The sequence below is a fragment of the Simochromis diagramma genome, unplaced genomic scaffold, assembly GCF_900408965.1.
Source record: "Simochromis diagramma unplaced genomic scaffold, fSimDia1.1 OVJJ01000321.1, whole genome shotgun sequence".
Classification (NCBI taxonomy): domain Eukaryota; kingdom Metazoa; phylum Chordata; class Actinopteri; order Cichliformes; family Cichlidae; genus Simochromis; species Simochromis diagramma.
The window spans coordinates 8,713,493-8,726,067 of NW_024386772.1; the positions used below are offsets into that span (position 1 = coordinate 8,713,493).

A 12,575-nucleotide genomic window follows, 5' to 3' on the forward strand; every position below is an offset into this window, starting at 1 on the left:
AGCTTTGTATTTTGCAGCATTAAAGTGAATGCATTATAAAACCCAGGGTCTTTTTTTCAGCCCTTGCAGAATTCCATTTACCTGTATTTACCGACTCCTTTCCGCTGCTGTTACCATAGAGACTAACCATCCCTATCAGCAAGTCGCCTTTGGCTGCCGGGCTCATTGGATCTCACAGGAAAGAGACACTGGTGAGCCAGTGTTTCCCTGGCTTGATTTCGGCACCAGTGTAGTGAGAAAAGCATTTGCTTGGCTTTGACAGTGTTTCCTTGGCAGCTGGCGCCACACCAATAGTGGCACGTCGACCCATTTTGTCACTATGGGTTGACAGCCGAGACAGAGTGAAATCAGCTGGGAGAAATCCACTCCCGTAATTGAAATGAGTTCACCTGGGAGACAGCTGCTCTGCGGCACCTGTTACCTGTCAACAGTCCACGCTTGCCAGTCTGCATGTAGTAGATATCATATGATGCCTGAGCAAGTCTTCCACTGGTGGCGCCATAGTGTGGAAGTTGAAAGAGATGCCTCAGGTATTTCAGCTGTGTGGCCTTTGTAAGATGTCATCCACAGAGCATAACTCTGTTAAATAGATGCTCTGCAATAAAGCTGTGACAAGTGGCAAGTGCACACGAATCCAGCTGGAACATAACATTTATGTTACAATTAATGCTTTTTGAAATTTTTCTAGGCTTGAATGATTTTTTTTTAATTTTTGTGATATTAACTGACTGACTAAAAAAACTTTTTTTTGCAATATCTGTTTTTTTATACAAATCATATAAATATTTGCTTTACAAGTACAAAGTACCCCATACATTACCATAGCCTTTTCTTTTTCCACCGCACTGTGCTTTCTGTTCCGAATGCTTAAATCTCTGGATAACTGCAAAACTTGTCATTGTTCACTGTCACTTTCCTCTCACCTACAACTCACAATAAAGAACTGGAAGGACTTAACTGTTGTTTCCTGTCAAACACTGAAGAAGCAACATTTAAGCTCTTGAAAAAAGCACCCTGAAAATTAGGCCACAATTGCTTCCTTTATAAGCTACTTTTTGGCAGTCAACCAGGAAACCTAGTAAATTACAAGTGTATCATATGAATAGGAAGCAAACTAAAAATGCCTCATTTATAGCACCACTTGAATATAGTGTGGTCTTTGATTATCATGCAAAAAAATGTCAATATAAGTCAAACAAATAAGTGTTAATAATTGCATTTGTAGGGGACTAGGAGTCTTAACCCTACTGATCAAACATATTTGAACATTGAGAATCTCAAAACCACGGGAAGTCATTCGATTACGAATAACTTTTCTTCTTCGACTGCTTCCTTTAGGGGTCATCGCAGTGGTTCCTCTTCCTCACCATATCCCTAGCATCACCATCTCTAAACCATATATCATAGCAGGTCTTACAGTTTACTCAAATATTGTAAAATATGAAAAAAATAATGGTGTTGTCGAGGCTGGCTGTGTGGCAGGCAGGAGTCGGATCAAAACACAGGACTCTAAAACAAGAGGTAAACTAAAACGCAGCTTTATTGCTGAACTTAAACTAACTACAAAATAATGCAGGTCAAAAACCAAGGAAACCAAAACAACAAGTCTGCTATGGGGATAAATGTCAAGGGAGGACACAACAAAGACAGAGGCAAACTGAGGGTATAAATAGACAAGAGGAGATTGGGGTAGAGTGGAAACATCTGAGAAAACACAGTTGAACTGAATCTAACTAATGAGACAAGGGGGTGCAAAAGTAGGAGGTAAAATAGGAGATAACAAACACTGGGATCAGGACTAAGACATACAAACTTGAGAGAATTAAAAAGGGATCCCAAAGACAGCACACTGAGAAACCAGACCAACACAGGGACACGACAGAGGAGACAGAAAGGCACACAGACATACTGACAAGCCTAGGGCAGACTGGACAGGAAAGAAAAGGGTAGAAGGATAGAAAACAAAACTCAAAGAAACACAAACACACAAACAAACAATATAATACTTCAAAGGACAAAATATAGAAGTTGAATGTTTCATTTCCCAAAATAACAGAATCACAAGTCCACAACAAAAATTAGTTTTAATTAAGTGCTGGCTCGAAGTGCCCAGGACCAGGAAAGATTATGTGAGGATATTATAGTCAGGAGGAGTTTAAATTACATTTTAAAAACATGCAATCTTTCTTAGTCCTGCTGTAATTGCTGGCATGTCTATATGTACAATCACCACCACTGATTCAAAACGGCAAATTTACGCCTTGTCGCTACCATTTTGGGAAACATCGAAAATTGCTAAGTGAGTCGAAGTAGAGGAAATTCCAAGAGTTTCCCTCTGTGGTGCACTGGAAACAAAACACTGATGTTATCTAGCAGAGAAGAAGTATCAACGCTCGAGTCTAACAAAGTAAAGTGTGAATTCTCCATGTGGACAACAGATGCCAGCCTCCAGGATCGATAGCATACTCTCCTTTGGCACAGTCAATGATGCAACTTCTACCCCGAGCTTCTGGCTTACTCCGAACCGAAGCCGACTGCATGCTGCTCTCTCTGTGCAGTTGGCCTGGTGCACCGACTGACAGTCACACACACAAATACAGTATGTTTCATTTTCTGGATTCATTTGGTGTAAGCAAATTCAATTCAAACAGGCAACCTTCATCAGCACCATCCTAAAAAGACAAAAAAAAAACAACATTGCCAGTAAAATGGGTGCCATCAGCTCAGAATCTCTTCCCACATATCCACCAAGATAATTATCCTCTAACGTTGATATTGTGTCTTGTAAAAGTCAGAACAAACCCTTCCCCTGGCTCACTCTGTTTCTTTCTCGTCGATGCGCAGACACTGGCTGTCAAATATTGAAAAGGAGTCTGACTGTTTGAGGCTGTCTGACTGTCTTCTGAAACAACTTCTCCATCAATCAAACCCTCTCTCCGTTGTGTCCTTGTCATTTCTTTTTTTGAGTGTTCTGTCTCTTCTTCTTTCACTGTTTTTCGTGGCACAGACACTGTTGCAGTTGCACAAAAGCCACTCATTCATCCAGGTGGAGCTGCAATCTCAGTCCCTTTTATACAAATTTCACATCAAAATTTAAAAGCCATAAGCAGTGTCGATGGGGAGATGTGAAGGGGATTCTTGATACTCTCCTCATCAGTTACTAGACAGATACAAGCTGCGTGATTAATGAGGTTGCAATCATTGTAAAGCCTTTTGACATGAAGAGTGAAATGAAAAGTAAACACAACTATAAACTGTTTTGCTGCTGCGGTGATTACAAATGTAATGTTAGTGCTCAGAAATGTGGCAGCTAATAAGTGTACTGTGTTCCTGTGAAAGTTTGGTAATCAACATCAGTTAAGGCTGAGCAAATAATATACTGCTAAATCACAATTTTTCATATAATTCAAGTGAATGAATGACAGATAAGAACTGCAGAGGCCTGAAGTCCAATCTACACAGGTGGGGGGGGAATGTCAGGGTATACCCCTGTGTCTGATCCAGGCACAAAAGAGGGAGGACAGGTGGTGATCAGGCAGGTAACTATTAATCATTTTTCCAGATGTCTACCTCTGAAAACCTCCTTATGACTTTTACATCCTCTAGATCAATCTTGCTGACCAAAGCTCATTTCCTGTCATGTGCTGTCTGAAGTAAACAGTTCAAAACATGGTTTGGGCTTTTAAGGAGAGGTCAAAGTGGAATGCTGCAAAGAAAAGGCGTGTGCTGAATTCATAACACAGTAAAAAAAAAAGAAAATGGTCTTAATATGGTCATTTGAGACTATTTTACTTTGTTGCTTGCCACTCTTAAAACTCCAGGAAAAACCAGTATGTTAACATCAGAGGTGGGACACACCAGCCACCACAAAATACAATGTGATCACAATATTTTGACATTTTTCAGTATGGTAAGTATTGCAATAACATATAGTGAGATTTGTAACCTTCTTCAACTGCAAATGATGTCCTCAAATTGAAAGTTTGTCAATATCTGTTTTATCAAAAAGATAAAGCTGTCTCATTTGATGACACTGTCAGCAAAACCTGCCATAAATGTTGAGTTGAGTGCCCTTAGGTTGTCCTCATTGATAAAGACTAATTCAGAATGACAGCAAAATGTTGGCAATCTGTCTACATTTATAAATTAGATTGTGAGATATGCAAATAATTGCTATCTCTTTGAGGATGATTGCTGTCGGTCCAAGCCTTTTTAGTCACCACAAGTAGTGATCGGTACCAGGATGTAAAAAAAACCCCCAAAACAATTCCATGTAATTACCATTTAGCCACCAATTTATTTATTTTTTAATTGTGACTGATGACTCCTGTGACTGAGCCATTATTAGGAGCTAGCTTTATCAAGCTAAGTGTGTCCGATGTTGGATTTTTTTTGTTTGTTTGGTTGTTTTTTTGGGCCGAGTCAATTTGCTAACGTAATCTCACAATAGTGGTGTCTGAGATGAGCCTTCTTTTTGTTAGTATTTAAATTTATTTTATAAAATATAGATATTTAGTGTCCTTGTATGAAAAGAATATCACCATGCAAAATATTGCAAAATGATGCTCTATTGGTATTTTTCCGGTACCCCTATTATGGATCAGTAACAAATTGATATGATGTTAGATTTTGCCTTTAGAAATTAGTCAACAAGGTTGAAATTGGTTAGAGTGTGTGTGAAACTGAAGACTGGAAATAGAGTGAAAAGAGTTAACCGTTCATCTGATATCACTCTACAAAACAAGACAGGAAATGAAATACAGCAGGATAATCATCGTCTCTTGATTGTATTTTTAAATAATCACTAGAGCCTAGAATCACAATTAAAAATAAAACATGTTTAATCATCCACACCCTAACTTTAATATTAAATTGCAAGCATTTGTAGATTAAGTCCTAATAAACAGCACGTGCTTCCGACATACATAATGAAGTTCTTTGCTTGACTAAGACAAAAAAAACTGAAGCTTAAAAAAATATTTTTTGTGTGCCATAGTTTTGGTGCAAACTGTGGTTATAGGCTAACCACAGCTGATTTTTGATATTCTTGATATTTTAAGCTTTATATTGTGGTTCCTTCACATATTTGTGTTATTCCTTTACATGGTGAAAATGACAGCATGTGATATTTCCATCCAGAAGAATTTGTTTGATTGTTTGGCTCTGCACAGAGCTGTGAAAGCATATGATATTGTTATTAGGACATATAATTTAGTTACACTTGAAAGTCACTATGAAGCCAAAATGAGAATTCACTTTATGGCAATTGGCTTTGAGAGAGAACTACTCAGTCTCAGAGAATCGCTTAGCAACACAGTGCCAATCTCTTTCAGGATGTTGCATAGGCTCAGATTTCTAAATTCATATTTCATACTCATGACAGCCCGAGGATAGCTTTCTTTATATATGCTCAGATGCCATTTTTGAATTTGTTGAAAAAAAAAAAACCTGTCATGTTATGAAATAACTATATAAGAAATTAACTATTGGACATAATGTTGTTTAATTAAATGTATTATATGCAAACAACTCTTAGTTATTGTTTGCAAAGATAACAGTCAACCTGGTTTCATCCTGTGTAGCTCAGCTGTCCACTCATTGAATGCTTCAGTAGTGTGTGTGGCATAGCTTGATGAATGGCTCCTTAGTTCAATAAGTCTAATTAATGCTGTTACAAATCGGTCATTTACAAGTTAAAACATTCATCATCCAGAATAATTGAATGACCAAGGTCAGTTTGAGATCACTAAGTTCCTTTAGGGGATTTTGTTTTGTTTTTTACCCAGATGGAATTAATGAAGAATTTTTTGTGATCCTGACTTTCTAGCCAAAAGACAGATGACAGGACTGATAGCACTTGTCCCAAAAATGAATATAAAACGACAGAAAGCAGCTGGTAGTCTTCTGAGCTCCAACCTACAGGGAATTGCCAATCTCTGATTTCTCAAAATCCACCTATCATTAGTCACCACATTCCGTAATATCTGTTTTGTGTAATGTACATAAAACAGAAGGTAAAGGCAGCCAGTTCAGTTATCAGTCTGTGAGCTAAGCCAAGAAGAGCAGCTGAAGCTGCCAGCATCTTATTTACTAAGAGACGCAACACTTGCTATCAATCTTATTAATCAAATTTAAGCGACAAAACAATAACGTTAATTGCCAAGAAATGCGAAACAATCATGTGCAAAAGTTGCAAAATCTCGAGATGTTAAAATTCCCATTCATCACACAATGCTGAATCCCCCAAAATGCAGCTACATCATAGCTACATCAGCCACCCATTATTTGTCTATATTTTGCTAGGAAAATTGGGAATATAATCTTTATTTATTAAGAGATTTATTGACCAATAGTGTTCCTTTGTGTGTTTTTCTTTCCGTTTACTGCACTGGCAGTATGTTTGGGATCATTGTTAAGCTGAAAAATGAATATGTTGCCAATCAAATCAGGTATTGTCGGGTGGATCATGCACATACTGCTTAACATTTGAACTAAAGAGTTCAAATTTGCACTCATCCCTCCATAAGATCTCATAAGTTCTTGTGTAATTTGGCATACATCAGAACAAATTATACTTTTGCATTAGGCACCTAGTAATAACGTGCCTAAAGGAATTAAAAATCATTTTTTTAAGTTGTCTTATTTGTCTATTTTAAGTCAACATTAAGTGGCTTAAACAAACAAACAAACAAACAAACAAACAAACAAAAACAAATCAATTCTTCGAAAATGGTCAGGTATGAGAACTTGAATAATTACGTTTACATTAATATTTACTGCTTTCATGTAAACTGGTTTTGATTATGTAAGATGTTTTCCCCAGTCACTGCAGGCAGGGTTAATACATGCTAGACAGATTAGCAGCAAATTAAAAGGACGTGAATAACACTGATTATGTTGATACAATAGTAGTTGATAAGGAGTGGGATACATAAGTATTGTATGTAAGAGAAAGTCTGCTCAGGTCTATGAAAATTTATGTGTGCCTGCTGAATTATTGTGACAGCCTGTGCAGACACTGACTTCTAAAATGTATAACAGGAACAAATACTTGGTTAACGTGTGCATAGCTGTCGGTGTTAGTGTCTGCAAGCGAGTACAATCCTAGTCTAGAACAAAGTGAACAGTCAGTTTGTACTTGATGTACTGGAAGCAAGAAAAAATGTGGATGACTTAGCAAAAGAGCAAATTATAACAGCAAGCAGCAGGGTCAAAGCAGCCGGTTTTGTGATATGCAGTGGTTAGTACCTAATAAGTACCTACTAATTCCCAAGAAGGACAAATGCTAAGCCCATTATAGGTTTTGGGATGGCCATAGCTCACTGATGCCTGTGAAAAGCTAAGGCTGGCTCATATTGTAGTGTGAACATGGTGTGATGATCTGGCTAAAGTTCTGCTAAGAAATCCTTGTTCCTGGCATTCATGCAGATATTACACTGCCAACTACCACTTACCTAAAATTATTGTAAACCAGATACCAGATACCAGTAAAGTGGAAACTCAGTCCAGTCCACAGACGCTCTACCTCTTACTCACGTCTGGTTTCCTGACACGCTAGAAGATCAAGCGGAGTCTGTGCCTCAAGGAATCTGAACTGTTTTAGCAGTACGATGTAGAATTGCATAAAATTACATCCGCACAAAGACCAGGTCTATAATTAAGACATTCATTTCCAAATTTAGTTTCTACGTAACTCATTATTTTTTTAACATATATTTTATGGTTCTTTTAATTATAAAACATCTTTTGTGACCATTACTTTTATGCAGCCTTGTTTTTCCACTCTGTCTCTTTTGTTTTGCATATTTTTTTACAAAGTGCAGTAGAAAAAATAGGGTTCAATTGGCTCTGAGCAGGCCAGACATAAAGGTGAAAGATAAATTGCATACCCTGCAGCATGGGTTAGGTGCAGACAGAAATAGAACACAGCTCCTGCTGAAGAAGAGAATAATTATGTTAAAGGTGAAAGAGTGTGATTATGCAGCTGATTAAACTAAAAGAAGCCTTCAGACCAAGTGTATTTCTAGAAACAAGTAGTTTTATGAATATTGTCTTGTACCTAAAATCAAATGTATTATGACAAACCTTCCCAGAGTTGAGCCTGCAAATTACTAACTCTCAGGGGTTGCAGCGAGTTGCAGAGTCTTAACATGTGCTTCCTGTCTCCACTCTGCAGTGAAACATCATGACTACGCTGCTGGACCTAAAAAGTAGTGTGCTGAGGCAGGTGCAGAGGAGCCAGTCGCTAAGGAGCCGAAGGGAACCTCCTCCTCCGACTGCCAGCAGCCCCCTCACACACTGTCCTGACCCCTTACCTCGCAGGTGAGTCAGCCGGATGCACATACATGTACAAATAGTACCACAAACAAATAAACAAACATTCAATCATATATGTTCACCGAGAATAAGATTTCCATACCCGCATTCCACGCCACCTCTGGGGAAAAGGACTTCTGTTAGGCAGAAAGATCGACCTGGAAAGGATGTGCAGCAAATTAGGGATATTAAAATGTACCAACGAGTGACGAGAGTGTCAAGGTGGAGTACATTGAGAAGCTCGTGAATGATGAAAATGAAAAGATGGATGGATTGATGGATGGATGGATGGAGGAAGGTTAGTGAATCACGTGGTAAAAAGATGGTTGGCCCAGGTAACACATCTGTGCAGGGATGGAGATGTCTAGGAGAGAGGGCAGTGAGCTTTTTATTCAGACTGTTTAACACAAAGTTGGAGAGTCAGAGGATGTTTGAGGAGTGGAGAGGAAGTGTACTGCTGTTGATTTTCAAGAACAAGGATGTGCAAAGGAATAAAATGGTTAAGTTGGTTAAATTTTGAGAATATGGGAAAGCGTTGTTAAAGATATGTTAGAAGAGTTCAGTGAGCAACAGTATGGCTTTATTCTGAGAAGGAGCACTACAAATGAAATATGTGCTTTGAGGGTGTTGATGGAAAAGTATAGAGGTCAGAAAGAGTTGCACTGTTTCTTTGTGGATCTAGAGCAAACATATGATAGGATAACATGAGAAGATCTGTGGTGTTTTATGAGGAAGTCAGGAGTGTAGAGAAGTATTCTAGGGTTGTGCAGGAGATGTTTGAGGACAGCAAGGCAGTGGAGAGGTGTGTGATAGGAGTGACAGATGGGTTCATCAGGCATCGCCTCGGAGCCCCTTTTTGTTTGCAATGGTGATGGATAGGCTGACAGTTGAGCTAAGTCTCTGTGGACTGTATATTCATAGACATTGTTGTGGTCTGTCTGAGGTGGAGGTATCCTCTAGAGAGAAGACAAATGAAAGTCAGGAGATGCAAGACAGAATACCTATGTAAATGAGAGGGAGACGGGTGTTACAAGAAGCTGCAAGGAGCAGAGGTAGTGAAGGTGGATGTGTTTAAATGCTTGGTGTCGACCATATAAAGCAACTGACAGTGCACTAGAGAGGAGAAGGAGAATAGAGTGAAAATTTACAAGATAGTAATTAGAGACCTGCTGTGATGAATGATCCTGGAAGAGTTGAAGATGTTAAGGTTTTCAGTGAGAGCAACCAGAACAGTCAGGATTAGAAATTGGTATATCAGAACAGGTTGAGTGTTTTGGAGGCAAGGTTAGAGAGGCAAGGTTGAGATGGTTTGGAAACACTGAATATTGAATTGCCAGAGAGGAGGAAATGATGAAGACCACAGAGAAGATTCTAGGATTTGATGAAGAAAGGCATGCAGAGTTATCAATAACGTCTATCTAATTTTGGGTCATGTTATAGCAGCCTTCAAATCTAATTATGTGTAAAAAAAAATAATGTTGCTAGGCAACCAGGCGTGCAGCAGTAGTAGTTTTACATTAATTCCTTTGGGGTCAAAATGACGTACCCGGCAGTTTTGGGTAAAAGTGTTCATAATTTTTTTTTATTTTGATCCCACAACCGCTAACAAGATGAAAACGTGCTTATCAGGATAGAAATGTTATGAAATAGGACAGATCACTCCAAACAACTTTGCATTGATTTATACGAACTTTTCATTCCAAGGGGGAAGTGGCCCTTGACCATCCTTATCAAAGCCCCCTCCCCTCACTAGCAGCTGAACACTTCAGCAATCGTTGAGATTCATACCACTGAACTACACTTTATGAGGAATTTAAAAGTGAGTAAAGGTCCCATTTAAAAAAGAAATGTAGCATTGTAGTATTAAAAAGTTCCTGAACTACCTGATCTTTTCTTTTAAAATGTGTGATATACTCCAGCTTCCCCGCAACCCAGAATTGGTTGCATGGTTATTTTACAGCTTCTGTTTTGTTTCTCACTATGGCAGAGAGCTTGACAAATAGTTTTCTCATTTACGTAACTGAAAAAAGTGCATCTTGATTTTATTTTGTCTTTTTTTTCCCCTGTGGTATTGAAAATGGTGTCAAGGATTTTCCTGGGTATCCGTGTCAAGTTTAAACCCTAGTCCCAAAAGGTTCATTCTGTTGATCCGGACGTGATGTTTACAGTAGCAGAAACATTTAAATCCTAGTATTGTGAAACCCTAGTCTCCTGTGGATACTCAAGAGTTACTCAGCGCACAAACATGACAGGTTTTGCAAAAGCCCTAAACACCATTACCATGAGGCAAAAATAAATCTCTGCCAGATGTAGAATCAGATATATAATGCTCATGATAATCTCCCTAATGATAAGCGGAAGTCTCAAAGCTCATTTAAGGAAAAAAAATAAATGTTTTTTCCACATTTTGGCACCTGCAGTGAAAGCACAAAAGACATAGTTCAGTTGCTTTAAACTAGACCTCTCCAAAATCACAAAACACATTTAATAGATGTTGAGTTTTCCCTCATTTAACAGTTTCCTATTACAAATTGAAACACCTGTAAACAACAACTTTTAAGTAAAACCTTTACTGCACTGAAGATCCATCCACAAAGACTGTAGAGTCAGAATTTGACAAAACTCCATCACGCTTTATATCCTACTGTTAAATAATTTGCTGTTTGTGACTAACTGCAGATACTTTAGTCTTCCTCAGGTTCATCGCAGTTCTTTCTAAGTAACTACAAAACTAGCAAGAAAACTGAGACCTTATATATTTTTCTTTTGAAGGCACTGTATTCTTGAGTGTATGAAAAACATTGCCTGGTTACTGTGGCTCCGTTACTGTCATGGATATGTCTGTATAGAGTTATGAGGATCATTAACGTAAAAGTGACACATTCACATGACAAAAGCGCCGTGATGGTGACAGTCTGATGAAGCCAGTAATGTTACAGATCCTATTTCTGAAATGAGATTATGGTAGATAGAAACCTTGTGACAGGCCAGTGAATATGCTAACCTCAGAGCTTTTTTATGCAGATAGCCAACAATAGAAAACTAAATGGATAAAACCTATCTGAATCTCTGAAAGGGCACATTAATCTAAATCCAGCATTTTAGTCACCCTTTAAGCCAGTATAGACAGTGGTTGCCCTGTATTGTTCATCTTCATGCCATACACACATACATATTTATCTATACTCTGCAGTATATCCACTAGATACCTTGTGATGTTTTCTATTTTTTTCTCTCTCTTATAATGCTATTTTTAATTAATTTCTTAAATGTGTTACCATTAGCTTATGCTAGTTATGTTAGTGGAGTTTAGTTTTTTCTTCGCAACAAGTGGAATAGGTAAAAAAAAGAAGAAAAAAAAAAAGAGTCATCTGATTTATTTCAGTCGTGTTTTGAAGCTTTATATAAAGCCAAAAGTAATCGTATGAACCTGAGGTTTCTATAGCAACCTAAACACAGGCTGCTGCCGTGATGTGAACTTATACTTGTAATAACAACCATTTCTATTTTTAACATTGAAGATAACCTCAATCGCTGCGTTGAACACTAATCAAATTTGAATTTGAAAGTGTGATGCTGAACATACAGATTATTTTTGACGCATTTTTCACATACATTTTAATTCATTGTATTTTTTAAGATAACTTAAAGAGGTTTATTGATTTAGGATTTTAATATTTTTAAGCAAAATTAATATCACATAATAGAAGCTGATTTGTGCTCTTTATTAAAGACCTGATTTATTGTCTTCATTAAGCAGTGATTCGACCTGACAGTATCGCACCTTTCTCTCATTTCCCATGCCAGCTTCTTGGTGCTGCAGCTTCCCCACTGAGTCTCAGCTGTGTGCATACCCTGAGCCCTCATCATTAGAGTCAGGCTGTTGATCTTTGTTATCCATTCAGACGCCTGCTGACCTGGATGCACTTTCACTTTAATTGAGAATTTGCAAATGAGGCCGGGTGGATTTAGGCTGCTCCATCCACGGTTGTTGACCCAGTAGTACAGTCGGCTGTCAGAGCCGAGCCCTTTCCGAGCAGAGACCTGCACATCGGAGGTGAACTTTTTAATTCAGTAGAGCAAATTATGTTTTTACCTCTATGTGAGCTGGTTTTTTAACAATGTGGAAAAGCACAATACACTGTCAGCAATCAGCTCGACTGACGGTACAGCATATAAACCCACCAGGGTTTATATTTAAATTTATATTTTGCTTTTTTGTTGTTGTTGTTGTTGCTTGATTACTTTGCTGTCCGCTT

At 38.1% G+C, this 12,575-nt stretch overlaps 1 protein-coding gene across 1 annotated transcript in view; it reads left to right on the forward strand.

The window, feature by feature from the left end:
- The window catches only part of baiap3 (BAI1 associated protein 3), a 50,231-nt gene that overhangs the window by 2,793 nt on the left and 34,863 nt on the right, over window positions 1-12,575 (forward strand). The window contains exon 2 of the mRNA XM_040046808.1: window positions 8,177-8,322. Within this exon, the coding sequence (XP_039902742.1) occupies window positions 8,186-8,322 (137 nt within the window). The 5' untranslated portion in view covers window positions 8,177-8,185. The remainder of the gene's footprint in view (window positions 1-8,176; window positions 8,323-12,575) is intronic.